Below are 27,367 nucleotides of genomic sequence, written 5' to 3'. Positions count from 1 at the left end.
TACTGGTTGGGAGGCTAGCTATAAAGTTTACCAGGCAACAACTGGCAGAGATGCTGAAGCTGCATGGTGGAACACAATGTACCAAATCCACACCCCTGCTCACCCAACCCTCACATGCAGCTGTATCCCTCGCCCTGTGCGTGAACTTGTCATCGACAAGGTCAGCAAATCACCTGTCATCTATGACAGAGAGAGACGGCTTAATGTTACACATCGTCCCGTATACATCTGGGTACGTGTGTCAATATTTATGTCCACTGGGCATAAAACATTGTCAGCGTCGATTCTGTTGAGAAGATTAAGATCTTAACTTACGAGCGATATGACCCAGCCTGTCGTTCCAATTAGAAAAGTGACAGTGAGACAGAGCAGCTATGCATTTGCTTGGTGACCTCATCCTCTATATACAGCCCCATCCATAACCATCTGACAGAGAGCTACCTCCCACTTATGTTTCACTGTTGGCTTGGTAATGTAAATGGATCTTGTAATCAAAGTGTTTGGAAGTCTTATGAGTTTCATATGAAGAGTGTGAAGAAAAGGAGGAGCATTCTCCGCCTTTTGCTGGAATGTGGGATATCAGAGGTCATGTGTGTATGTTTGGTGTGTGTTCAAGGCACCTGTTTATGCTGTCTTTGCGTGTTTGAGCCTGTATACACACACACACACATACAATCACAGCTGCCCCTCACATTGCACAGCTATTTCTGACCTGCCCAGTCAGCCGGAGGCGTGGGAGGACAGAGAGGTCAACAGTGCACTTTCCTCTTCATTAAATATCACAAACACACACTCACTGGCATGTACAGCAATCAGACATCAAAGCTGATCTGTTCTGTTTTGTGGTATCTTGAAATGTACAGTACAGCATCAGTGAGTGTGTCTGACTCTTTGTTCACCTTGGTGTGTGTTTGTCATCCTGTACAACCATGACTGATGTAGTGGAGCGCTGAGCTCACTGATTTCTTTACAGCCTCGATGTAAAACCTGATCGGCACGCGGCTAAAATATTTCACATCGCAGATATAAATCAGTTTAATGCAGCTTGGCTTGTTCTACGGTTACCTAACTATAACCACAGCACCCGCCTTTGCTCTCCATGCAATTGTTTCGTGTCAGACGGAGTGTGAAGAGAAAATATGGAGTAAACATAATTTATGAACTGTGGAGATTGTGAATAGCAAAAGAAAAAAAAAGCGGTCGAATTTCTCACATTAATTTTTCATCACTTCTCTTTTACAAGGTCACAGGTGGCACCTTATACTGGCCAGTGCTGTGCCTCCCCAGACCTCCGCCACTCAACCAAACAAACAAAAACACGGACAGACAAACACTGCAAGCATCTGACGTGGAAAATCTTTGTGGTTCGTCACCATCCTAGAATTACAGTAGGCTCACTCAAGGTCACCTTGTGGAGGGACACTTTTGTTATTTAAGACTGCTTTTGGCTGCAGTGCTAGTTGTGGCAATAGGAAAAACACTTCTATGGCTATAGGGGAATGTCAGTCATTAGAATTCTGCCCTGTTTTCATGAATTGCTCCAGATGAGACTACTGCTTCATTGTGTTAACAAGAAACACACACAATAGGGGTGACACTGTCTGGAAAACACTACCTTTGCCATTATCTGCATAATTTTGAACACAGTTATACACCAATCTTCTCCATCATCCACCCACCAGACTTTCAAGCATAATATGACATCACCAGTCTGCAGACTGTCCCTGAGGCATCTCGCCATGACATCAGTGTCTGCACCCAGGTGGGGGGTGTCTCTCTCTCTGTCTCCTTCCTGTGACCCAATAAGTTACCTCTTCTTGCGGGGTCAGCGACCCCAGAACAAGTAATCTTATCCTGGACCTCAACTCAGAGGCAGGCTGGTCAGAGTGAGGGTGGGGGTAAGGCAGAGCAGCGAGGAGATGTGATGACACTGGAGCAAGGTGAGGAGTGAGAAGAAGTGAGGACTGAAGTGGAGGGAGGAGCTGAGGCGGGTAGGATAATGGCTGCTAATCTTCTTTCAGGTGTAGATCATGGAGGACACACTGAGGTGTGAAGGGACTGGGAGGGAGCCAGGAAAACCAAGATTACAAACCCCGCACTCATGGGGTGTGAACTAGAAGAGAAGTGTGAAAAAGTGGAGAATAAAAGGAAAAGAATGCGGAAGTGCAGGTGATGATGGGTCATTGGGAGGTCTGCTGAGAGTAGCAGAGAAGTGAGAAAGATTAACATGTCGGGTGAGGGGGAAGACTATTTATTTAGATATTTGGGAGGGTCATAGGTTAGCTTTTTGTTCCTTGAAGTTTCACCTATATGTGAAAATGTCTTTGTTAGTTTTAAGTTTAGGGGAAAAAAACAGGCTGTGAAAAGAAAAGAGTGGATGAACGCCAACCCATTCTGTTCTCCCTAAGAAAAGAGTGGATGAACGCTAACCCATTCTGTTCTCCCAAATTTCCCCTCTGTTATTAATTTGTTCAAGTACGCTTGACCACATCCCTTCATCCTGTCTCTAAAATGCCCCCCCAAGGCTAGACGAAGGGGCAAATAAAAATAGGAATGATCTCACTTTGGGAAACGCCTACAGATAGGCTTTCATTATGAATTGACGATTTCATCACATAGAGATAAAGTTACACATGCAGTGGCAGTCGAGATACTTCAAGGCAATTTGATTGAAATGATAGATTCTTTGTGGTGCGGTGCTTCCTTACAAAGCCTACATTATGACTACTTTGTGGTTTGTCACCATCTTTCAAATGGTCCGTGTCTTCCAGACTGTTCTGTTAATAGCAGTAATATTGACTGGGAAGTGCCACTGCTGCCAGGCAGGAGACAGCATGACGTCATTCTCTTTGTGTTGTGGTATTGGGTTGGTGACTGTCTGCTATCTGTCTGAAAAGCTGCCAGCAGCTGGATTTGTCTGTCTGCCTGGTGTTTGCCAGGAATCCCTGCCTGGCTTAGTGCCAGTGGACAATAAGAAGGGTGGGTTGTCAATAATCAGGATATCCAGGCCCTTTTAAAGGAATACGTTATCAGTTTGGGGAATACCCTTTATTTGCTTTCTTGCCGAAAGTTAAATGAGAAAACCAATATTTTTCTATAGCCGGCACCCGGTGACCTAAGTATAAAGACTGGAAGTTCAAGGAAACAGCTAGCCTGGCTCTGCAAATCTAAAACTGGAAAAAAACCTACCCACAGAGATCACTCATTGTTATGTTATATCTTGTTTGCTTAATCTGAATTTAACAGAAATGTAAAAACCACAAACAAACAAGTGGAACAAGTTTGTGGCCAGGCACAGTAACTTTCTTGATTGAGCTTTGTAGGAAAACCACAATTTCTTATTTTCCTTTTAAATTTCTAGTTGGGCACGGATTAAACAAATAAGATATCACATGTTAAACATCCCTTGTTGTCAGATTCAGATTCAGAAAACTTTATTTGTCCCCGGGGCAATTTATGTGCAATTTAAGGCACATTTAGCAGCAGGAGGAGGGAAAACAAGACACTTTTAAAAAAAACAGAGTAATACACAATAGTGCAGGGTAAGTGTAAGTGTAAGTGTCAGCATGGAGGAGCTGTTGCTTGTTTCACGTTTTATCTCATATTTAGTATACTAATACAAGAAAGATACTGATCTTCTCATCCTCATACCAAGATGTATGAGGATGAGAATACTATTGCTTCAAGATGGTATCCTTAAAAGAAAAATTTCTCCCAAATTAAAACCCAGCACACACATTACTGCCTTCAAATTTACAGCCATGTACTCGCCATAAGGTCATTAGGTGCACTATTTAAATTTGAACAATGGGAACTTTAATTAGTGGTGACGTAAACACAAAGAAAAGCAGCAACAATTGCTGACAACTGATCTCATAATATTTTAGACTAATTACAGACTGTCCCACAATCACAACAATTCTGTGCACAGCATGAAGTCTAAAACCAGTGCAGCACCTCACTGAATCCACTGAAATGTGTCTCTTTGTCCGTATTCACTTATCAAATTATGGACTTAGCTGCTGTCACACAAGTTAAATCTTGATAATGATATAAAAGGGACCCTCTGGGGATCACTGTATAATGGCTTGCCCTGGTTGCTTCCCTGTCTGTGGGGGACATAAATGGGGATCCCAGCTTGACCTTAAAGAGGTCCCTTTGTTGAAGGTGATGTGATCATTCCTGGGTTGTCTTCAGCTGCAGGTGGCCAGGAGCTCCCTGCTGAGAGCTGGGGAATCCCAGAGTCAGCACATTAGCCTGTCAAAAGGAACAGATTAAGCAACCAGGGAGATCCCCCCCCCGCACTCCCACTGAGTTGCTAGCCCCTTTACCACTTCTACTTTACAGCTGTGACCATTTATATTTGTTTTACCATCTAATATCAGTTCAGATATGTAGTACAGTATGAATCCCATAAGATTCATTTATACATGGTTACAGGATGCATTTAGGCCTCTGGGATTTTCTTTGCATGTTGTTACTTATATATTCTGTCACTTGTCAAAGATTGTTAGCTTTAAATGAATGTATTCTCAGACCTATATTTACAATAGCTCTGCATTATTTATACTGTATGATTAATCTCCCCAGGAAACTCAAATTAATATTCAAAAGAAGACGTCAAGAAGTTCACAAAGCAATCCTCAGCAAAGTATTGAGGCAAACAAAACAGTGGTGTATTTTGAGACTAATTTCTCTGACCGGTTGGATGGAAATAAACAAACATGACCCTCCATCGAGCTCACGCAGGCTGCACCAGCAGACGCAGGGGGTACGAGGCTCGAGGTGGGAGTAGAGAGAAAGCTTCACAGCACATTTGTCTGGTCTGAGAAATCAATAAAACTGCTTTTATGTGAACTTCACGGGAAAGAACGACCCAGAAACACTCACACAGGTTCATTAGTGATTATTCTTCTTAGCAGGGAGGAGGCTGCAAGTAGTTGCCTGTCGGCAAAGTGAAAAGGGCAAAAACACAGCGAAGATGTTTTTATTGCAAAGCCTATTGGCCCTATACTGTACTTTTCCATGTGGGAATGCCAGCATAAAATATGCATGTTAATCCATATGTTGAGTCTTTTGCCATGAATATTTAACATTCCAGCCACATTGAGGGATATAACATGCGGCTTTACATTGTCTGATAACAGTGGACAGACCCTAAGTGCAGTCCCGATCTCTCTTTCTCTGATTATCAGAGGCATTCTGATCAATAAATCATGGCTCCTTGACAAGCTGCATCAAAAGGCATGCATTTCAAAAGTCAGCTCGACTGAAACCAAACCAAAAAAAAACTTTGTTGGCCACCTGAATCAAAACATGAAAGAACAAAGGCATTCTAGGGGGAAAATATTGATCGAGGTGTGGAGAGTTCAGGTGCGCGTGAATATGGATCTGTGCATCCATGGTTTGGTGGGACAGATGTCGGGGTTATGTGGGGGTGAAGGTCGCAGGTTCATACTCACGGCAGCTGTGGAGAAATGTTGTCTGAAGGTTATGAGAAGGTTAAATCTTTTGTTGATGCATGAATGCACTTTTTCAAAACAACCTGGATCTCGTGTTTAAGCAGCAATCGACTTTGTGCATTGAAAGCTGTTGTTTAATATGAGAAGTGGCTTTAAAAAAGTATGAATTTTAAAAAGGATTTGAATACCTTGAGGGTGTTATTTGTGGGCGATGGATTTTGTTTGATTTTCATTATCTAAATTCTCTCCCACTTGAAAGGGGACCCTTCCCCTCCATTAATAATTGACATTTTATTACTTATCCCCTTCATCGTGGCAGGCGTGTGCTTTGATGTGAGCCTCGCGTTCTTCTGTCAGCGCAGAACTATGTATTGATCGCTGGGCAGATAGGAGCACTATCAAAGGGATTCCTCGTGGGGCAGTCAGCACCCGGTCACCTCATACTCCTGGAATGTGGTCCAGCACTGGTCTAGCTCACTCTCGCTATCACATCTCTTCGCATCCCTCTACTTCTTATTTGGCTCATTCTGTCAGTGGGCCGCTTATCTAGGTTAAATATTCACGAAGAATAACAAAGCTGTTGAAATGACATCATCTAAAGCGGAAGGCAAGGATGAGTTCAGTAGGAGGGCTCACTGCCAAAGGGGGGTTCCACCAAAAGGAGCTGTGAGTGCTGGGCAGACTGGTTTTTCTCCATTATCTGTTTGGTCTCGTGTTCTGGCTGAACATTAAAGCATATGATGATCTCATTCATATTGCTCATTACAGTTCACTGGAGATGCTTATCCTCAGCTGAGCACCAAACAGTTGTGGACAGTATGTAAACAGTGTGAATTACAGTAGGTTGTTGTGCATCCAGTATTCTTTTTCTATTTGGAAACACTGTGAATAGCAGATTTTGGACTGCGATGCACTGGGATTGGCTTATCATCATACCACAACAACCTACCCACAACAATAACTAGAAAACAAAGCATATTAGTCACGCGTGTGCAGTGGGGAAAAGCACTCAAGAATGTTGTGAGAATGATAAGCACCATCTCGCCACACGTGAGATGGATTATAATTTCAGGAGATTTATATAATCCATCCATATTGGCAAATACAGAACTCCTTTGTTTATTCTATCACACACTCTCCCATATAAATACATGTCATACATTTAAGTCCCATATGCAGTTGCTGCTTTAAAGGCCCCGGCATTGATTGTTATTCGACACTCGGAGACCAATCGTCAAATGCACTTACAATAAAACACAGAGCGGAGCCATAACGAGCGTATCCTATTTAACTCAACAGAAAACACATAGTCCATTTTCACTGGTGAACACTTAGAGACCATTAGCATGTGAAAGCCAGGCATCTTTCCATCATCAATATCCCATAAGTGGACCTCTACATGTACGCCGAGGGCCCCAGCCCGGTGAAATTCTCCCAGGCTGGTGGTGCTGTTGTTGTTGATGACTCGTCCAGCCTGACTGACAGTACTTTTGTTTTCCGTGGATTAGCCAATCTGACTTCATCACGGTCCATGAGGGGGTTCACGTAACGCTTCCTGGAGGTCACTACACCCATGTGACCCCTCCTGTCTACCGGTTGCCCCAATGACAGGCCATCACAGCCCTCCAGACCGAGGCTAGGCAGTGGACGTAGTGACCCCCACCCCACTCAAACACACACACACACACAAGCTGTCTTCTGTGCACAAAAACACACACATACATGCACATACTTTACACACTCTCAGACCAGAGTGTAAATTTTTAATGGAATATACATTAAGGAGCATTCATGGGCTGATACTTGATGTTTCTCCACAGCTAATATTTCAGGAGGCTGTGTATCAGATCAGGATTGAATGATTGATTTTCTATCAGGCTACTTTTCTTGAATGAATAATTCAGGGTTATGGCCTGTGACACCTTCAGCATATTCCGTTACATGTTTTTCATCACGAAGTTCAATTTGGTTTTTGAAAATTTAATTTCAAAACGGAAAAAATTAATTAACACAAGGTTTGGATCAGATGAAAGAGGATTTTATCTGTATGCATGTTAGCACTGTTTTATTACTGTACCTATGTATGTGAGTCTATGTATATGTGTATACATTTCTTTGAGCATGCTTTAGGGATTTTGAAGGGTGAGTGTACGTGCCTGTTGATGACTTTCTCTCTTGGCTGCCTGTCTGTGATGAGAAATGAGAGACGGCAGTGTCTGAGGTCACACACTGATTACTTGTCCCCACATGGGGTCAAATGACTCCTAAATGTTTTGTTTACACTTCTACAACCACATCTAGGCTCGGAACCAAGTATGAAGAACTCTCAAGACAGCATAAAGCTGTGGACACTGGGTCCTGTTCATTACCAATGTATCATGCAACATGACCAGAGGGAAATATTACGTGACGACATTTAATTAACATCTAAAAGACCAAGATGTCATTAAAAAAAAAAAAACTAAACAAAAAATACTGTACAAAAATAATGCTACTCTCTATATTTTTGCTAGCACTAAACACAAATTATACATCTCTTCAAATAACTGGAGGGCTAATGACCAAGACTGTGAATGACAGGGAGTATTTACAGTTTCAGTGTTGAGTCAATTAGGCCAGTGTTTGTGTGGGTTTGTGATAATTACTATGTGACAGCTCAGTTTTTACTCCCAGATTCATAAAATCATAAAGGGCAAAATCAGTCACGACGGACTTAGATTTATATGTCGATTCACAGCTTGATGAAAGAGGATATTGCAGTGTTTTTTGTTTAATAGCTCCTGCATCTTTCAGGAGCATCTCCAGTTTCAGCTGGCTAGCGTCCTAGATCTGGACGAACAAGTGCTGGATAATTATCCGCACCAGTGTTAAGTACAAATTGCACAGACCGGCTCTTGAAAGGACTTGCTGAAGCACATCAGATACGGTAACTCTCCAGTTGGCTGTTAACTTGCACATCCTTACCTCATGCAAATGCAAAGAAAGTCAGGACACATGAAAAGCAAGTGAACACACACACACATATGCAGCCAAATCAGAATAACAACTTGACACTGATTACTTATCATGAAACAGTGTGTGGGTCACTATTCTGTTTCACATGCATGACAATAACAAGGGCAGGTGGCTTGAGCAGACCAAAGTCATATTTGATGTCCAACATCAGACTACTCACACCTGAAGAGTGTGACATCATGATGACTCTAAGCTGATAACCCAGCGACAAACCAGCAGTTGTTGTGAGGATAAAGGATTAGCCTCTGTTTGCTTTTGCTGCTCTTTGAACCAGAAAACGCTGAAAAGAAAAGGATCTCACATGAAAGGACTAACTTGCTGAGAAAGCACAGAATTGGGGCGCTACCTCTCATCAAAGAGGTTGAGTCACTTCAAGAGCAGAGACTTCTTTCCAACCGTCCACTGATGGTGGGGGTGGGGGTGAGGTGGGGGTGTGGGGCTACTCATGTGTTGCCTCTATTTGTCTTTGCAGGTAACGGTTTGTGTGTGAGATTTTCTGTTCTGTCTGTATGTTGACCGTGTCTGTCTGGCATTTCAGGTAAGGTCTCTGTCTCCTTCCTTCATTGTTGGTGGATAATGACGTGTGATTAAATATGAATGGTAAGTGTTTGGTGGCAGGATCCCAAAGCTGAAACCGAATCCAGTCGGGCCCACAGGCAGCATAATTAGTAGCTGATGATAGATGCCATTAATGGTGCTTTTTCCACACACTGCTTGCAGGCCTCCATGCTGGACCTCCACACAGCAGCAGCAGGCCACCTTTGAGCCATCCACAGTTAATTAAGTCACAAATAAATAAATCCTGATGCAGCTGTGGTGGTTCTGTACTCTTTAAAAATCCAGAGCGCTGATTATGATCAGCTTTATTTAAATAGTTTAATGATCAACAGTGATTAAATATTAAGCCATTTGTTACTTTTATTTGATCTCTTCTTCTTATTACCTCTGGGGATTTCATGTTGAAAGCATGACGAAAATCCCGTAGAAAACAATATCAGCATTTCAAAGCGCTGAAGGACCAGTGTGACGCCTTTAATGGTGGAGAAAAGCCCTTTGTGCTGTGTTGGGTTGTGAGGGCTCTTTGGATTGTCATAACCCTGGTGTGAGATTGACTCATTCATGGTGAGTGGTCTCCAAAGTCTTCATCCTCGGCTTCTCTGCTGCGTGGCTGAGGACACCGCTGTGCTGCATCACTTCAGAGGGAGAGACCGTGTCATGTCCACAGCTGTTAGGACATGCCTGCTTTGAGGTGCCGTAGCTTTAATGTGTGGAGCAGATTAAACAGGGTGGCTTTGTGTAGGCTGGATAACTGGTCAGCTCTCCCACACAGTTATCCAATCTTATCTACTGTGTGCGTGTTTGTGCATGAGTGTTGCTGCCAAGAGTGAGCAGAACTCCAAAGAGTGAGCAGAACAGCTTGACACACCAGTCAGTCTCATTAAGTGAAAGCCCAGAGTCTTGGAAACAACTCCTGCCTTCGAGTAGCCGACGGGCAAAATTATTGAGAGAAATTTGAAGACAGGCCTCTGCATTTCAATTGATTCTTCTCACTTGACATGAAAACATCACCTGCAGCCTGTGAAGTGCTGGACTTCAGTGTGTCTCGGCTATGATATAAACTGTGATGGATTGTGCAGGGCTGTGGAACGTGAGGGCAGCAGTTGCCTGCAGTGAAGATCAAATGGTAGTTGGTTCAGCAAAGGGTCAGTGTATGCAAAGCGGTTACATGCCACAGTAGTTTCAGTTCCCACTCTTCCTCTTGTCCCACAGAGAAGAATGATATAAACATGCACTAACATGACCGTAGTTCTGTAGTTAGCACCATACAGGCATCACCAGAGTCAGCTGACATGGCTTCCAAGGTTTAACAGTCATTAAAACAAGAACAAATTATTTCCTAACAGGGCTTATGTAAGACACAATTCATTATCTTAGTCATGCCCATATTTAATGCCAAAAAAAAAAAGAATTTGCAGGATTAACCAAACAGCTGCATTAAAGGAGAAGGCTGCCAGTGTTCTATGTTGCCAGCATTTTTCTTCTAGCGTAAAAAAAATCTATTTCATGAAAAGACCAAACCCAACAATATGTTATTCCATCCCTCAGTACTTTACAGCTTCCCTATCTCGTCAGTGGTACTCAGCCCCAAGACATTTTTTAAATTTATTTATTTTTATCAGTTTTATTCACAAATATACCTGTATACTATATATGTATATGCACTACTAACTATTTCGGAGGATTGTGTGTGGGATTGACTCAAAATAAACTACATCAGCTATATCAGCAACTATATCAGCATTCATTGTGATGAAGGAACGTATCGCCCTGTGTAGTAATATGGTTTGCACAGATGATACTTGTTTATTGGATCAGTTCATGGTCGGTATTAGTCTTTTCAAGGGAGTTTTTTGAGAGAAATAAAAATATAGAATCTCATCATCCTTATGTTTCACTGGAAATTTCAGAGTGATGGTGTCTTCAGTCATCATCCAGACGACTGGAAACACAAAGAAAAGATATTCCTTACAGTAAGTCACACTCATGTGATGACGCATTCACTGAACCTAAAACACGTTGAATTTTTAAAGCAAATATCATAGAGGAAACACATTTGGCTAGTTTGGCTCATTTCCCTATTTCTTTTCAGAGTGTTTGTTTTTTGTTTTTGTTTTTTGTTTTTTTTACATTTGGGACGATCTCCCACAGCAACAAAGGCCTTTGTGTCTGAGTCACTTTCAGAGTGTGAGGTTTGGTCAGCAGTCTGCAGGCAGACAGGGATGTATGATTACCAGACAGCCCTTACAAAGGTGGCCGTTTGTGTCAGTGCTCTCTGTTACGGCGGTCAGATCGGGTGTCATGGCTTCATAAATAGCCTCACCTTCACAATTTCTAAAAGAGATTGGGTTCAAGCACAAAATTACCCCACTCCACCTCTCCGCACCTTCTGCATTATTCAATCCGTTATCACCTGAGAGGACCCGTGAGGGGTTGTAAAAAAAATGGTCACCCTTTTCCCAACTGTTGTCTCTTAATTTGACTGTTATTTATTGACTGTTGTGTAAACAGATACAAATCAGTTTGTAGGGAGAGTGTGTGTCCTCATCTGAGTGGTGCTAGTATATACAATATACATGAGAGTAGAGGCAAATGTTAGTTATTGCATACATTTCTTGGGTCATTTGACTTAAAAAAAAAAAAAATACATCAGGTGACTTTGATGACATGATAAACAAACCTAAGGCTATTCCCAGAGGAGGTTTACACAGATGCCTACATGGATGCATGAGTGTGTGTGTCTGCATAACTTCATATGCTTGACAGCTTCACATGCTTTATATCTTTGGTCCTGATCAGACTTTGCTGATGTTGACATGAGGAGTGCCAGGGAGGGCAAGGAATCAAGATCCCTTTTGTTATCAGGCCTCTGCTCCAATATGGTCTCTGCCATTGGGTCAGTGTGCCGCTCATGTCTCGTGTAACTGGCTCGCAGTCAGGATGCGGTTGCCATGGAGCATGTCCAGTTTCCAGGCAGGATTCATGCACTGAGAATGTTTTGGTGGGAGACAGTGTGCGTGTGTGTGTGCTGTGTGTTTGTAATAAATTTGTGTGCACATTCATATAGAGAATGAGATATCAAGAGGGAGAATGGGCTTTTGAGGTTACAGAGGAAGTAGGGCATGTGATTGTGCAGCCATGTGTATTTGTGCATGCCTGTGTGCACGGGCATGTGCACGGGCACTTTTGCAATTGTGTGTGGGCGTGCATGCATTGCTGTTCAGAAACAGTTTTCTGATGTAACATAAACTGATGCCTGCCTTCTTTCTCCCAGGGTTCTCAAACGTCTGTGGGAACTTGTTTATGAACACTTGCTTCCACAGTGCAAACACATGTCACTGACAATGTTGGAGGCTGGAGAAAAGGAAGCTGCAACTAATACTCACACATCTTTGCTCCTTTTGTTGTTTACAGTGCTCACTCATGCAAGAAGTGATCAAGTTTCCAATATAACAGTGAGTGAAGAAACCAATCCCCCTCCTTCCCGAGTGCATCCCCACCTCGTTGGATGGGCTGCAGGTGGGACAAAGTCCAAACCTAAGAAGTTTAACCAATTCAGGCAGGACAGAGGGAGCAGAGATCCGTGACTTCTCACACAGCTCAGTGGTGGGACATGATCACAGCTGAAGGACAGGGAGACAGCCAGAGGAGTTGGGGGCAGGGTAATGCTCTGTGAGAGAATGCAGAAGGTTTGCCTCAGCTCTAGCTGTCTGAGGGTTTTTTATTGATCAGTGATAGTCCTGAGGGGAGGGGGCAGGTCTCCAGCACCTGCCCTGCCTTTCATAACAACAGGCCCGCTAGAATCAAACCAACATGAACATGATTAACTGTCAATCTATGTGCTTATTATAAGTAACCTGGAGAAAATAAAGGTATGTAGGCCTGACACTTAGCTGACAAATATTTGTGGCTTTTTATTTTTATGGACACTGTCTACTGTAGATATGATCTTGATTGATCTAGATCTAGATCTTGATTATTATATGCATCTACTGCAGTGCCCATACAATCTATTTGTGATATTTGTGTGCTTCCAACATTCAGTAGGACTGCCAGACCTCTTCTGATGGAGTTTTGCCCTGTTTCTAGATGTAAGATCACTTAATATATATGCAAATGTTGCAGTTTCCTCATAAAACAGTCTCCAGAGTAATAATCACTTGCCCTTTTTCTGTGATGGTTTGACATTAAACCTGTCATGATGATTGTTTTAAGACCAAACTTATGGTGTCAAAAACCAGTTTGTTTTTGTGACACAAACAACCTACACACACGTGTTCTCTGCTACAGGTGCCTAATTAGATTGATGAAGATCTAGGCCACTTCCAGAGGGATCTAGGTCATTTCCACCTACAAAGAATAAGATGTCATAACTGTTTTTCAATGAACAGTTTGTTGATTGAAGTAGAACATAGAGTTGTGCAAAAAAGTATAACATTTTAAATTATTGACAATTAGATGTGGAAAATACAATGAAATATACATGGGCAAATCCTCAGTATATAAGTCATAGTGCCACAGTAAGTCACTGTATTACTGTATAGCTTGGGCCACAAGTGTGTAATAGAGGGATATGAGGTGACATAGTACCGTAGAGAAAAATACAGGATACTTATACATGTAGTATATTATCATAAGGCAACTGTAGCCAGTAACAAAAAAGTTTTCATTAATAAACTATGATTCTGCAAACTCATAACTCTTAAAGGCCTTTACAATATGGCGGATGTTTGTATGTGTATATGGCCTGTTCCTTTATATTTTCATAGTGAAACTCCCCGGTGACAGCAGTTTACTTTCTGACCAGACCAGCACAGTAGTAGCGTGAAAGCTGTCTCGTGCTACGGGGAATTTCCCGTCCACGTGTCTGAATACGCGATTGAGAAGGCGGGATAAAAACAAACCCGTTGATTGGCCGCAGAGACTGAGCGTACCTCCTTCTTAAAGGGACGCGCGCCGTCCGCGCTGAGGCGCAGTTCAGTTATGCCGACAGAAACGCTCGCTGCTTTAAGGAACGCTATTTACTAACTTTTCGCACGCCCCGGCGGCGGAGTCAGTTTGGAGCTGACGTCGGCGAAAAGAAATCGGCTTTCTGCCGTTTTCCCTCACAGTATGGAAGTAGCCGTGGAGGTGATACGGACTAAACTCGCTTGACTTAGCAGGATATTGAACTCGGTGTCGTGTGTGTGTGTGTGTTGTTTTTCTTCCTTTTCTGAGCGAATAACCATAACAACGAAGCCCATCTCTGTGGTAAGTTCTTGAAAAGAAAAACAAACAAAAAACAGATTTAAAGGACCTTATTCCGCGTACACTTTACGTAAGCTAGTCGGCACGAGCCTTAACTTTAAGACACATCCGCGTCCTTGGGAAGGAACAACAACAACATCAACAGCGGTGTTGTTGGTGAAACAGTTGCAACACATTTGTTTAGATATTTGTTGTGTGCACTGCTGCACCGAAACGATAAAGCAGCATATCTTGTAGCGATGTTTAGTTTAACTCAGCCTGTCATCCGTGCAGCAGAGATTTGAATTATACCGGCTTTCCCGGTATACAGAGCTCAGTCGGTGAATGGACTTCAGACTGCTGGACTGTTTTGTTTACGGCAAATGTGCCTCTGTCGTGTTCCAGTCTTTATAGAAATGTGGTGACAACCATTTCCCCCCACAGATTAAAATAGTTTAGTAGGTGAAAAATACTTAATGACATATTTAAGACATGCGCTGAAGACATTTCCTTTACAACTGTTTTTATTTACTTTATGTTATATCTCTTAACACGTATTTTCGCATGTGGTTTTTAAATCCTTCCTGACAAAATTTCGGTGCAGTGTTTTTCTTGAAGACGTGACCAGCCTCTGGATTATTAATGAGACTTTTGGACGAAAAGTTGTCGCGAGATTCTGTAACTGCTTTGTGCTCGAGGAGGTCATGAGTCGTTTTAGGCCTCGGTGTGCGTAATGTTAGATAAAGTGGAAATGGTGTGATGTGAGGCTCTTGATGCCGTTGGATAGAAACTGTGTCAATAACAGAGCTGCCTCGATGCCGCCGCGGCTGCCACGGCCCCACCTCTCCCTCCTTCCCTTTTGTTAGGGTTAGCTTGTTTGCAGCAGGGGGAGCCACCGTCTGACACAAACACCCAGCTCAAAGCCTGTAGCACAGAAAGCTGCCCTGGATATATAGAAGTTGAGCCCTGGCTTCTTTTTTTTCTGAGCCTTCCATGTTCTTACTCTGTGTTTGTCAAAACAAAGCATTAAGTGGTTTTACACACAGGGTTTATTGTGAACGCACACAGTATATCGTGAGGTCTGGGCATGCTAGAGACAGGCCGATCTGCTTATGTTGGGTGAAGAAATGAAAACTCCTTCTCAGGGAGCTGGCAAGCTGACAGACCAGGGTAGGGAGAGTGGCTTAGGATTTTCCTCAAAGACTGTCATTACGCTTTTGCTGTGGACCCTAATTTGGAAGTGTGGTAGTAGTCTAACCCTGTATTACAACTCAATGGTGACTTGGGGGTTTCGCTGGTGAGGCAACTTGAATTTCACCCATATTTTGATAACTCTTTGACCCACTATATGATTCAGGGTTGAGTGGAGTGCATCATTTACAGTGGTAAGATCCCCAAGTGCTCCTTGGGATTCTTGCCACACTGTGGTAGAACTGCTTTAATGAATCACAAATGAGGCAGTTTTATTATTCTTGCTATTAAGTTTACATACTGTTTGCATTTCACATATTTAAATTTGTACTGAGCACTGATACTGATACCCGATATAAGTTGGTGTTTCTGGGAGAGTTAGTTAAGAAGCCAGGCTCCTGTTCACATGGCTGCTTAGCACAGACAGGAGAATCCACCTCTCGTTCAACCTACTCAGCCAAACTCGCATTTATGTAAATGTGGATCAACTGAGTCTCCTAACCACAGTGAATTGTGTGGTTTCATCGCTGAGATGAACAGAGCCATTTGTCTAAATAAGCACTGAGTTCTTTTCCACAAATGAAGGCAGATCATTTGCTCATTTTCTCTTCCCCAACTTGTCCACTGTGGTTTTATTGATTTGAGGGCACTCATTATAAACCAGACAGGTTGCCTATAATGATAATGAATGCTTTGGAGCAATGGTGGAATAATGAATGTGTCTGAGATCATCTCATCAGGCCTAATGTGGACTTGTCCAAGGTTACCATCATTAGTGAAGAAAGTTTGGATGCCTTTGATTTATGTACTGACTGGAAGGCAGATGTTCTGTATTCAGCTGTTGTAATAACCCTTCTTTTCACTGTCATTTTACTTTTAAGGTTGCTCATCTCACAGCGACCCCGTATGGACGATGAGGAGGATGATGTGTTTGAGCCAGACCCCCACTTCTGGCGCACCACATTCAGGGAGATAAAGTGCGAAGACCGGGGCACACAGACACCTGGCCCTGCTCTGGCACTGAACAACGGCATGCTGCCCTGTGGAGTCGCAGAGGAGCCCAGACCACTCTTCTACGGTGAGGCTTATGACATACCAGATTTCAAAAGAGAAAAAGGAACTTTGCGTTGTGATAAACCAGTGTTATAAAACTGAAGCGAAACTATTATGTGAGACTTTTACTGTGAGAAATGGGTAATAATGTTGCTGTACTGATCTCACCTCTGGCGCCTGATAGTCGGGATCACAGTGGCTTTTATGGTCTGTATGGAGTGTACCCAGCTGCTTTGCTATTCAAAAGGCGCCAGACTGGCATTGTGACTGAAAGGACGTGACAGAAGTGCTCACCTGCATAAGCAGCAACTGTACAGAGAGCTGATAATAAGTGACAGCACAGTGACATTGGCGCCATAGACAAGTAATCATTCCACAGTAGCTCCACAACAACTGACTGACCTCAAATCTGTGTCATGCAAGATTGTTGTGTATGAATGACTTGTGAAACTCTTAAATGACTCATAGTGTTTGATTAAAATGAAATAAAAGTGCTGGGAAAGTTGTGGTTAGAGCCAAGGAGTCTGACTGGTCAAAGGTTCTTTCAGCTGTGCTTGGCTCTTTGTATCTGTTCTGTCATCAGTAATCACAGTAAAGAAAAGCCTGTCAGGTGTTGTTGTTGTTTACAAAATAACAAGTATCAGCCTTGACACTCCACAGGCAACGCAGGTTTTCGATTGCACTTCCCTGCACACTTTGAGCTTGTTGGGGATCAGGAAGCGAGGCAGCAAGAAAGCGAAGAGGAACAAAACGGGATGGAGCAGCTACCCCGGCGGCAGCCTGTAGCGCGCAGTGTGGAGGCCTGCATTGGCCAGAAACTCCAGCTGATAGGAGACCAGTTTCACCGGGAACACCTACAACTGGTGAGGAGGAAAAGATGCACCCGTCTGATTGTACAAACTCAAGACAGACACCTTGGCTTCTAGTATGATAGCAGTAAATAAATGCAACTTTCCAATAATACCCCAAGCAGTAACAGAGTCTCCCTTTAGTGACCTCCACTAAGCGAGCAGACAGTCCTGATGTAGGTGGTGTTATAAATATTCCTCTGACAGTTGACATAGGAATATATTCCCCTGACACATTTGACTAATAGATTGCTGCCTGTAACTGCCACCAGGCAAACAAATCTCTTTCCTGTTATTTAGATAGACCCTAGCACACTCAAGCTGAGCTGGCAAAATAAAATCCAGCATGATTAGGGGAATACACTGTTTTACAAATCAAACAGCCATTATAATAATATACTGACAGCCAGAGTTCCCCCTTGGTTAACCTGTCCAGGAGCTGCGTGTGATTAGTTTGTTGTGGGCCAGAGGCTGCTGGGTCTCAGTGGTAAACTGAAACTTATTTAAAACAATGTTATGTTGCTGTCATTCTAGGGCAGTGTGTGTGTGTGTGGGTGTGTATCTTTTTGTGTGTGAGGTTAACAGGGCTTTTATAATGTCAGAGCAGAAAAAAAAACTGCAGTCACATATTAGCAACACCATCTACACACTTTTGGATCTCATGTCAAGCTGTCAAAGCTTGAAGTCGGGTCAAAAGTTTGCTCTCTTTTATTGTGTTTGTTCCATATTTGTTTTGGAGAGGCTGAGCACATGCAGAACTTAAGCCCAGCGTCCACCCCCCGCGCCCCCCCTTCTCTTCCCTAAAGCCAAAGACATTGCTGAACCAGGACAGCCCTTCCCCCACCTCAACCAACCCCCAGGCCCTCCCCCTGCCTCCTCTTCCTGTTTATTTCTCTCTCTCTGTCTCTTTTCCCCTGTTTCCTCAGTGTGCTGTGGAGGCAAGTGGCATGGAGGATGCCTGGCCTCAAACAAAACACCAGCTCCGTGGTCAGGGTGACACCGTCCACTGAGTTGATGTGCCACATAATGTCGCTTCTGTGTGGGCGTGTTGTAGTACCGTGACACGCTGTTAGTTCATTCGCTGAACCATCAAAAATATACACAGACCCTTGGGAGGTTTTCTGCAGAATACGAATATCTGGTTGCACAAGTGGTTAACAGTCGAACACGCACACGTTTATTCACACATGCATGCAAACGCACGCATCCACATATGCTGGTGCGTCCAGGAGAAAGCAGAAGTGGCGGGAGAAGGTAAACGTGTTGTAACCCGAAGCTCAGCGTGTGAGCCCTGAGGGAAGCAGCTGTGGTTCCAGGGAGTCTCCAGTCAGCCCCTTCCCTCGGCAAGGAGCGGCCACAGGAGACACCCAAATAAGAGGTCACGCAGCCATACGCAGGGGAGGGGTGATATCCATAATGATGGTATAAGCATGTACATGAGGGAAGGAGGTTTGGAAATGAACCTCAAATGATCAAGTAACAACCATCTTCAGTTTTCTTAAAACCTCCCTTTTGGGAAATGGGAGCCTCCCTGCCCGGCGTATAATATAATTCTTTTCATTTACTCCATGCCCTGGAGTGTTAGACAGTTTCTGATTTTCTCATGTGCTTATCAAAGTGAAGTTATTTATACCCTGGCAGCTCAGCATGACTCAGGTATTGTGACACTGGCAGACGCACACAGACAACCAGATGGTCAGACAGGAGGGTTTCTGTAAAGTGTGTGCGCAGCTGGGATCTACTGACGCACAACGGAGGCAGGCCTGGGTCAGGGGATGAGGAAGTGGCTTGGGCTCTTTTAGCTGGTTGAGTAAACACTGGCGAGGACAGTCAGAGTGAAAACGGCCCTGACAAGTCACATCCTGAAGAGATACGTGTTGTGATACTGTGTGACTGATAAAGAGAATAATATTTTTGCCTACATTATGAAGAGTGAAGGGAATTTGTACTGCTAACTTGCATTACGACAACTGTTGACACCTGTCATTCAAGTGAAGCATAACAACATTTCTGCCAGTGTGTGTATCTGTGTGTTTGTGTTGGGTTCCTGTGTGGCCGGCTGCTGCAGGGGGATGTTTTTACAACCCGAACACTGATGTGCGTTTCGGGACGCGTGGTCCCACTGTGATTCCTCTGTAATAGCTATTTCTGGCTCTGGTTGTGCAATTAATTGTGTTGTGCGTGCGTGCATGTGTACATGATCATGCATGAATACACCCATACTTGTTTTTCTGCTTTTTGCTGTCTCTCACTTCTCGCTATCACACGGTCTGACAGTCAGTACAAAAACTCTCGCTGATAATAGTGTTACTGTTCATCGGTTCTCATTCCTGTCTGCTCTTGTCAGTGGGTGATTGCAGTTATTCAGTGCAGACACTTGTCCCTGAGCAATCCAAGTGCCTTTGACTGCCATCTTATTGATGGATTTGGGAGCAGCGTGGCTGTGAGTGTTCTCCGTGGGAGCCCGTGGCCCCTGGCGAAAGGAGGGATTAGGTAGCGAAGGAGCACTGGTGGATGCTGACAGATAAATTGCTTCTCAGTCAGAGAGGGCTGGAGGGGACTCTGAGGTCCCCGGAGGATGGCTGACATTAGCCGGCCCGCCATTTGAGACACGGTAATAATGACCGTCACAATGGCAGGAAGACTGCTTCAGCCTGCGCAGGGCAAAGAGCAGAGTTAGGTTTCATCCCCATGTTTTTTTTAAAAGAGACGACTCCTGGTGCTTTCGATAGGAGGTGTTGAAAGCAGGGTTGAATATCGCCTGTGTGTGTGTGTGTGTGTGTGTGTGTGCTTGAGTCTGAGTGTGTGTGTGTTTGGGTCTGAGTGTGTGTGTGTGTGTCTGCACACACGCAGTGTTTGTGGCTTTATCTCTTTCACTGTTCCAGTGAGGGCACGGCACTCTTTCCTTTCAGCACTTGTAGGGGTGGGGGACTGGAGCTGCACTGGAAATAAAAACACATGAGGCTGGCTTTGGATATTTACTTTTCATTCATTGTCTTGTGATGATTTTTTTTGTTGTTGATGGTGGTGGTGGTGCTCTCTATCATCTAATACCTCTGCTCTTTGTTTGTTTTTTTCCTCGACTCCTTGTCTGCTCCCTGATGTGACTAATCCACAGTTTCTTGCTATCGAGGTTGGTGTGTTTGCTCAAGAGATAAGGCAGGGCTTCTGAGCAGCTGGCTTGACAGACAGCCTGCATGGGACACTGATAAAGCAGTGATCAGGCTAGTGTCAGAGTGATGACACCGAGCATCTGGCTAGACTCTGCCGCTCTATCGCTGGCTAAATATAGAGCCTTGGTCTCATTTTGACAGTTGGTGGCGTGACTCATGACTAAGTTGCGACAGGCCTGTGCACACCTCTTTTTGTCAGTCGCTCTCTTTTTCTCTGTTTCTCTCAATGGCTCTCCCTGCTTAATAGAGCGGAGGGCAAGAGGTCAGCGTCACAGGAACATTCTGTTTCTGTTTATAAAGATTAATTGCTTCTCGTGTAGCTTGTAGTAAACACACAAGCTTGGTAGCGTGATAAATCCCTCAGCTGGCTCGTTTTACTCATGCAGCTTTTACTGTCTAATGTTGAAACTCTAAGCATCATTAAATATTATGTATATTGACATACAGTATACATGTAATTGCACATATGCAGTCATTCTGCCTTCCTCTGCTTTGATCCCAGAGTTGTAACTGACTGTAGCATCTCATGTAATTTAGTTTTGAATTTAAAAGAATTAAGGAATGCCAAGTGGAGCCATGCTGGCTGCCAACAGTGCCTCAGACGTATCACAGTGAGCTCATCCACTCTGTGCTGCACATAAACATTGCCTATGTTTATATGAAGCAGACGTTATACTATTCTAATGCCCTTATCAAAATATCCCCGGGCAAGAGCTTAGTATGTCAGACAGCAGAGGACTGGTTTTATCAAGATTCCCAGCAGTGATTTTCTTCTTTACATCTTCATTTTTTTTTTTTTTTTTTTGAACAAACAGCGAGGAAGAGTAAGCGAGTAGTAAGTACACACACTGGTTGGAACCTGGCAAAGCTTATGCAACACCCTGCAATGTTCACCGCAAATTGATAAGAGTATAGACACCCAGAGTCTTATCACAATGGCAGTTCCCTGGCTGGTAACTAGGTCAGTGCCTGGACACCACCTTAACAATCATGTAAATATGGCGTATCTAATCTCTGCCTTTAGATACTGTGGCTTTCATAAACAATAGCAAAATATTGCCAAGAGAGCATAGTACACTTTGGTGCATTGTCATGAAAAACTAATGTCAAGTGTTGCTTTACAACCTCTATGTTCTGAGAATAGAAACAGTTTTATCAGGCGTGGTGGAGTCTGCCTTTCGTCTGCAGATGAGCTGTTGGACTGCTGTACCTGCAGTGTTTTCCAGAGGCTCCCTGCCCCTCATCAAGAGCCCCCTAATCCCATTTGGTGCAATTATCTTATCTCAGCTTCTCAATGGCAGAGATAGCATTATCCCCCTAATCGCACACAATCCAATTGGCTCGCAAACCTGAGAGAGTCTCCTCTGGTCTCCGCCAGAAAGATAAAAAAAAATAAAAATCTATGACCGTATGATGAATGTGTTTATGGCTTGGAATGTCTGTTGGGAAGCCCGGATTGCGTAGGGATCACAAAGGGAGGCCTGTCTAATAAGTATTGTTGGGGACAGAATCAGACTGTTGTGAAAATATCAGCGCCGCTTCGGTGTCTGGTTTTGTCTTACCCTCTTCTCAGCTGACCCTTTTCACCACGCTCACTGTCAATCAGCGCACATCACAGCCAACACATACTAAAGCTCACACTGAAAACTCAAACTAATGACTATTTCCAGCTCCGTATTTTGTGATTGAGTTTCACTAGAGTGCACTAACTGACACGGGTTTCGTCTTTATTTGTTGTTTCAGTATCATCGAAACCAAAGGAACCAGGGGCCGCTGTGGTGGCGCCTGGCCGCAGCTCTGCTCAGCCTTCTGTTTGACAGGGGGCTTGTCGCTGGAGGAGGTGGAGCAGGACGGAGGTGAGGGGGGTCTTCCCCTCACGTCCCTTTTCTTCATCTCTATGAGGAACTGGACTCCTAATGGCACTGTCAAATCTAACACGGGTCTGTTTTTTTTGGAGGGAAATAGAAAGGAGACAAAAGGTCACCGCGGGACGGAGACAACCAACTTTTATAAAAGGTCGTGTGTTTTTTCTTTCCAAGAAGATGCCATGATGCTCCGAGATTCCTCTACAGGACAATGTTCATATTTTCGTATATGTGTGGTGTAGTAGTTTTGTACAGTACATTGTTCTTGTTAAATTTTTTGCACTTCAACATGTATCCATCTTTAATGACCTCCACAGACCCTGGGAATGCCTTATTCAGTGTCTTCTGCCAGAATGAGTATTGAGCAATTTTGACAGACAAGATGAGATGGTCAGGAAATGTGGTGTGAGGTTTTCTTTTCTGAAGTTTCCCAGGTGACCAGTCAAGTTGATTTACTAATTTTCCAAAGAGGCAACTTCTCAGAACAAAGCATTTTGCACCTCACCTCAATGGAACATTTGTCTTTCCTTATTTTTCTTTGTGCTTTCTTTCTCCTCCATTTTCTTCGGTGTGGTATTAAGTTTGAACACGATCCCTCGGTATCGTTCAAAATTTTGGGAACAAAGGAAATTTTCTGCACAGGAAAAAGTCGGCACACCAGGAACTGTAATCTAAATAGCTTTTAATCTGCACAGGTGAGTTTGAGGCAAACCTTTCTTCAGTCACGAGCCCAACAGAATTTTTTTTTCTTTTGTTGACGGCTCAGGAAGTTTTCAGGGAGGAGTGTAGTACTGAACATCACTCACCGGCCAAACAAGCCCGGTGACTGCCAGAAAACCTGTGTGTACAACAACTTTCACTTCAGACTCAAAGCAAGAACTGGTTGATGCAGTTTTCAATATTCGGAAACAGGATTAATGTTTCACTGTAAACAAATACAAAAAAAAGAAGTACAAAAATTGTGGTTGGCTGTGATTTATAGGTGTTAAATTAATTTATATGACTTTTTGGGCAGTAACAAACAACCCAATAGCAAATAATTAAAAGTAAACTGATGACCCAATGAAATAGCTGTAAAATCAACATATTGTTAAAAACTTTGAGGTTTCTCACAGTTATTTGAACAAATCATTTAAATTAAAACATTTTTCTTGAGAATTTACCAGTGTGGACTGTCATAGTGTTGTTTTACACTGCCAATTTATTCCTGTACTAATCAGACAACACATTCTCTTTGATGTCCTGATTTTTCAAGGGTGTTTGTTACTGTGCCTGTTAATGTAAAGCAAATTACTCACAACCACCTGTTGGTGGCTAAATGATGTCAGAGAATTAGCACGCTGGATAGATATTTAGATTAAAGTTAAGGTGTGCTGACTTTTGCATCCATAGGGAAAACCTTTGAAGGTCTAGCACTGTGCACTAAATTATAACATTAGTGTTGAGCATGTTGTTTGCTATCGCAAAGTAACATGTTCTTTCCCTCCAAAAATAACACAACAAAGCTGTCTGGTCAGGTCTGCTGTTGTGATCTTGATATTAATTCCACCAGTTACTCGGTTTTCAGTTTGGCCTTGTTTTCAATTTCATTATCCGATACAAGATTTCCCTTTGTTTTAGTTGTGTTTTTTTCATGTAATTTTTTTTTTCAGACCTCCATGCCCTTGAAGTGGAGCTGTGGATCCACTGTTTTTGCACTAGACTTACACCCTTCAAGAGTTCAGATTGTTACCAAGCTAACCTCTGTCTTGTATGAAGGTTTTCAGTTATGACTTGTTTTCTTGCCACAACATTTCAGACGTTCTCATTCACACGTCCAAGACAAATAATCAATCTTGAGACCTGACTGAACATAGTCTGGAATCTGGATTAGATATGGGTTCTGGAAATTTCATGTACCAGTGTTTTCAGGCTACGGTAGAGTTAGAATAGAACCACGTGCCTCGATTGGAAGGTTTCTAAGTCTGGTTTGGTTTGTCACAGCCCAGTGTGTGTTCTGAACACGAAACAATACTCCGTAATCCATCTGTGAAACAGAACGTCCTCCTCTCAGGCTACATTCATGGGGTTTTACACCAGTTGATGTTCTGTTGGACGATCTTGTATTGTCTTTGGTGCTCAGATCCAGATTTGGGGACATTTTTAGCACGTATAACCACCACTGACTCAGCAGACAAACAGTCTCTGAAATGAAACAAAAGTGAAAAAGACTGTAATTATTGTTGAAATATGAATATGTTTAAAGACACTGTTGAAGATGCTGTTTGTTATATTCTCCATTGCTGAACCCAGGCCAATGTTTGGACCCAAGGAGCAGTACGTATCAGGGGTCTGTAATTACTTGCTCCTTACAATGTGTCAAGTTTTATCACTGCATAATTAGGGTTTCCTCTCATTTTCTTAAAGATGTCTCAGGGACAGACTTTGTGGGCTACTGGTAACCTTGAGAATCTGTTACATGGTTAGAAGAAGAGCGGCGTTTTCACCTGTTTATTTAAGACGAAACCTCTCGAGGTATCGTCAGCTCTTATTTCCGTTTCAGTTAGAATTTCCTCTTGAACAATTTCTCAGCACACACGTAAAGGTACAGTTTGACTGAGGAGTCTGAGGCTGAATTGCTGACTGTGGTGGTGACGGGGGGGGGGGGGGACTACTGAGCATGTAGTGAATAGGTGTGTGAGGTGCACTGAATGTGGTTGTGGTTATAGTTTCCTGCGGATCCTGAACGCTGAGCCAGTCGCTGTAGTGCCCCGTCTCACCATTGGCTCTTGACCTCCTCTTTGTGCTGCTCCTTCATTACATGGGTATTGTTCATCGGTTCATTTTCTTAGTAATTTATTTTGTTTTCCTTCTTATTTATTGTTTGTATATTTGCCCATTTCTACTGTATACACTTGTGTGTGCAATTGCTTCTTATTTTCCTTTTTTTTTTTGTTTTGGTCTTGGACTTGTATATTCTTCAGTTGTTTGACTCCATGCAGAGCAGATTGGCCTGCGTTGTGCCTGACATTGCTTCATATGATAACAAACCAGAAATCTACATTTTTAGTATTACTCATCCCTTCTAGGTTGAAAAGAGGGGCTGTGACGAGTTTGTAGTTCGGCCCTCCATGAACACCAGCAGCTATGGTCACTTTGAATTCCTATCGTTACTTTTGCAAAGCACTGTAACCCAAATGCATTTACAGTGACCACAGCTGCTGCTCTTTCGTGGTGAAGAAAACAACAAACCTCTTACAGTTACCTTTCAAGCCTACAGGGGTGGGTGTTTGATACTCAAAAAATAGATTTTGGGTGGAGTATTTCACTTAAAGGTTGTGATTTTCCAGGGATGGGCCTAACCAATTCAGACCTTTTTCATTATCTTCCACCAGCCAATTCACCAGTCATCATGGTCAGATTCACAATATGTGGTTTAGAAAAGCAGCAGTTCCAATACAGTTTAACCTTTCAACAAAATGTGACCTTTCCCTTATAATTAATGAGTCTTCATCCCTCCCACCCACTGCTAATGATACACACAGTCATTAGAAGCGCTTCAAAACCCACATAAAAAGGTTGCCTTCAAAATCTTCTGAAGTCCCAGGGCGTTAGTTTATGAGCTCAATTCTTTAACCTTGACCATTGTGTTGTAATCAACATGCACTGGAAAGTACTTTGTATCTGGAGATCCCATGGGTCCCTTGTCTGTCGTGTGTTAATGTATAGTATACACTCTGGATTGTTGTCTCGGGCTAATCTTGCCGTGTGTTGGCCGTATATCTGTGCATTGACCAAGTAGGCTCTGAAATGATGGCCTGATTGATTTATTGGAAAAGGGTTACAAGCCACCATGGTGCCCTTTATAATTTTGTTAGAATGAGGTTCCCAAACTGCACTCATCACATGATAAGTGAGTGTATAGAATCCCGAGAGTGGGACATGTATTTTATGGAAACCGCAGTGTCTTGAATTTTGTAGTCCACTTTATATAAATTTGAAGTTTTTGAGGAAGGTTTTGATTTTTTTTTTTTTTTTAAACGATAACGTTTCTTCTTCATGGTGTTTCTTAACTTTTTTAAAAATGTATTTTCTTAAGAAAAAAGGGTCTGCTTTTTTTTATACGGACGGTTCATGCATGTAAAATAATTTTTAATACAAGTAGGATCCTTTTGAAGTCCATGAGATCAAGGGCATTTTTTTTTTATAAAAAATGAACTTGCAACATTCCTTGCACATCTCATCCTGGTGTATAAACAAAGCCAAGCAAACCAAAATATTTCATGGTTGTGGTTAATTTGGCTCATTAACTCATAGCTATGAAATATCTGCCCTTCTTTACAGAACAGATAAAGTGTAAATGTATTTCTAAAACCCTGGAATATGCCTTTAACTGCTCAGTTTCAGCGAAGTCTTGATTATCACACACTCTCTGTATACCAAGAAATGAGACCCAGCAAATATGTAGCATTTTTGTAAACATTGACTGTGTGTTTTCGAGACTCTACTGTGCACTCATTTTTTTGTGTTTATATATATTTTTTGGTTGTTGATATAATATGGAAGTAAAGACAATTTGTTATGTAGTGCAATATGCTGTACATACGGAGCTTTGCTCTACAAATCTTTTTTTTCTGGATTTCTTGTTTATTGGTACTTTTTTTTTTTCAATAAAATTTTATTGAAGGTGTCAAGCCCCAAGTTTATGTTTGGAAGACGAAACACTACATACAGCATCACATTTGGATTCACAGGGCCACATACTTTCAACCATGCTCTTCAATTTAATAAAACTCAGATTTTTCTTAAATATGTAGGAAACTGTGAAAGGAAAGGGATAAAAAAAAAGTCTTGCACCATAAACATACATAAATACATTTATAATAAGTGCAGTCTCTCACACCTGAAAACTTCTGTTGCTGTTTTTCTTCTTGCCAAGCCAACCTTTATGTAGTGTGCTTGTTTTCACAAAAAAAAAAGCAACAGAAGAAGAATTA

The 27,367-nt window shown here is 42.7% G+C and overlaps 2 protein-coding genes across 2 annotated transcripts in view; both read left to right on the top strand.

Annotated features, from left to right (window-relative positions):
* dnajc17 (DnaJ (Hsp40) homolog, subfamily C, member 17) overlaps positions 1-12,549 on the top strand; it is a 106,410-nt gene extending 93,861 nt beyond the window's left edge. Inside the window, exon 13 of the transcript XR_005896251.1 lies at positions 12,450-12,549. The gene's annotated coding sequence lies outside the window, so the exon portion shown is untranslated. The remainder of the gene's footprint in view (positions 1-12,449) is intronic.
* Positions 12,550-14,149: 1,600 nt separating this feature from the next.
* Positions 14,150-27,060, top strand: bmf1 (BCL2 modifying factor 1). The gene is made up of 4 exons (XM_041061317.1): positions 14,150-14,285; positions 16,334-16,530; positions 17,166-17,368; positions 22,270-27,060. Exons 2-4 carry the CDS (start codon positions 16,359-16,361, stop codon positions 22,384-22,386), a joined length of 492 nt encoding a protein of 163 aa, XP_040917251.1. The 5' UTR covers positions 14,150-14,285; positions 16,334-16,358; the 3' UTR covers positions 22,387-27,060.
* Positions 27,061-27,367: the final 307 nt, after the last annotated feature.

Source organism: Toxotes jaculatrix, chromosome 17 (assembly GCF_017976425.1).
Source record: "Toxotes jaculatrix isolate fToxJac2 chromosome 17, fToxJac2.pri, whole genome shotgun sequence".
Classification (NCBI taxonomy): domain Eukaryota; kingdom Metazoa; phylum Chordata; class Actinopteri; family Toxotidae; genus Toxotes; species Toxotes jaculatrix.
Note: the sequence above shows the minus strand (reverse complement) of the source record. Positions and strands in the feature narration are given on the sequence as shown.

Excerpts from the sequence above, each read along its gene's own strand:
- bmf1 (XM_041061317.1), top strand. The coding sequence starts at position 16,359 with ATGGACGATGAGGAGGATGATGTGTTTGAGCCAGACCCCCACTTCTGG. Across the intron at positions 16,531-17,165 it reads GCCCAGACCACTCTTCTACG|GCAACGCAGGTTTTCGATTG; the intron begins GTGAGGCTTATG and ends GACACTCCACAG. Across the intron at positions 17,369-22,269 it reads ACCGGGAACACCTACAACTG|TATCATCGAAACCAAAGGAA; the intron begins GTGAGGAGGAAA and ends TTGTTGTTTCAG.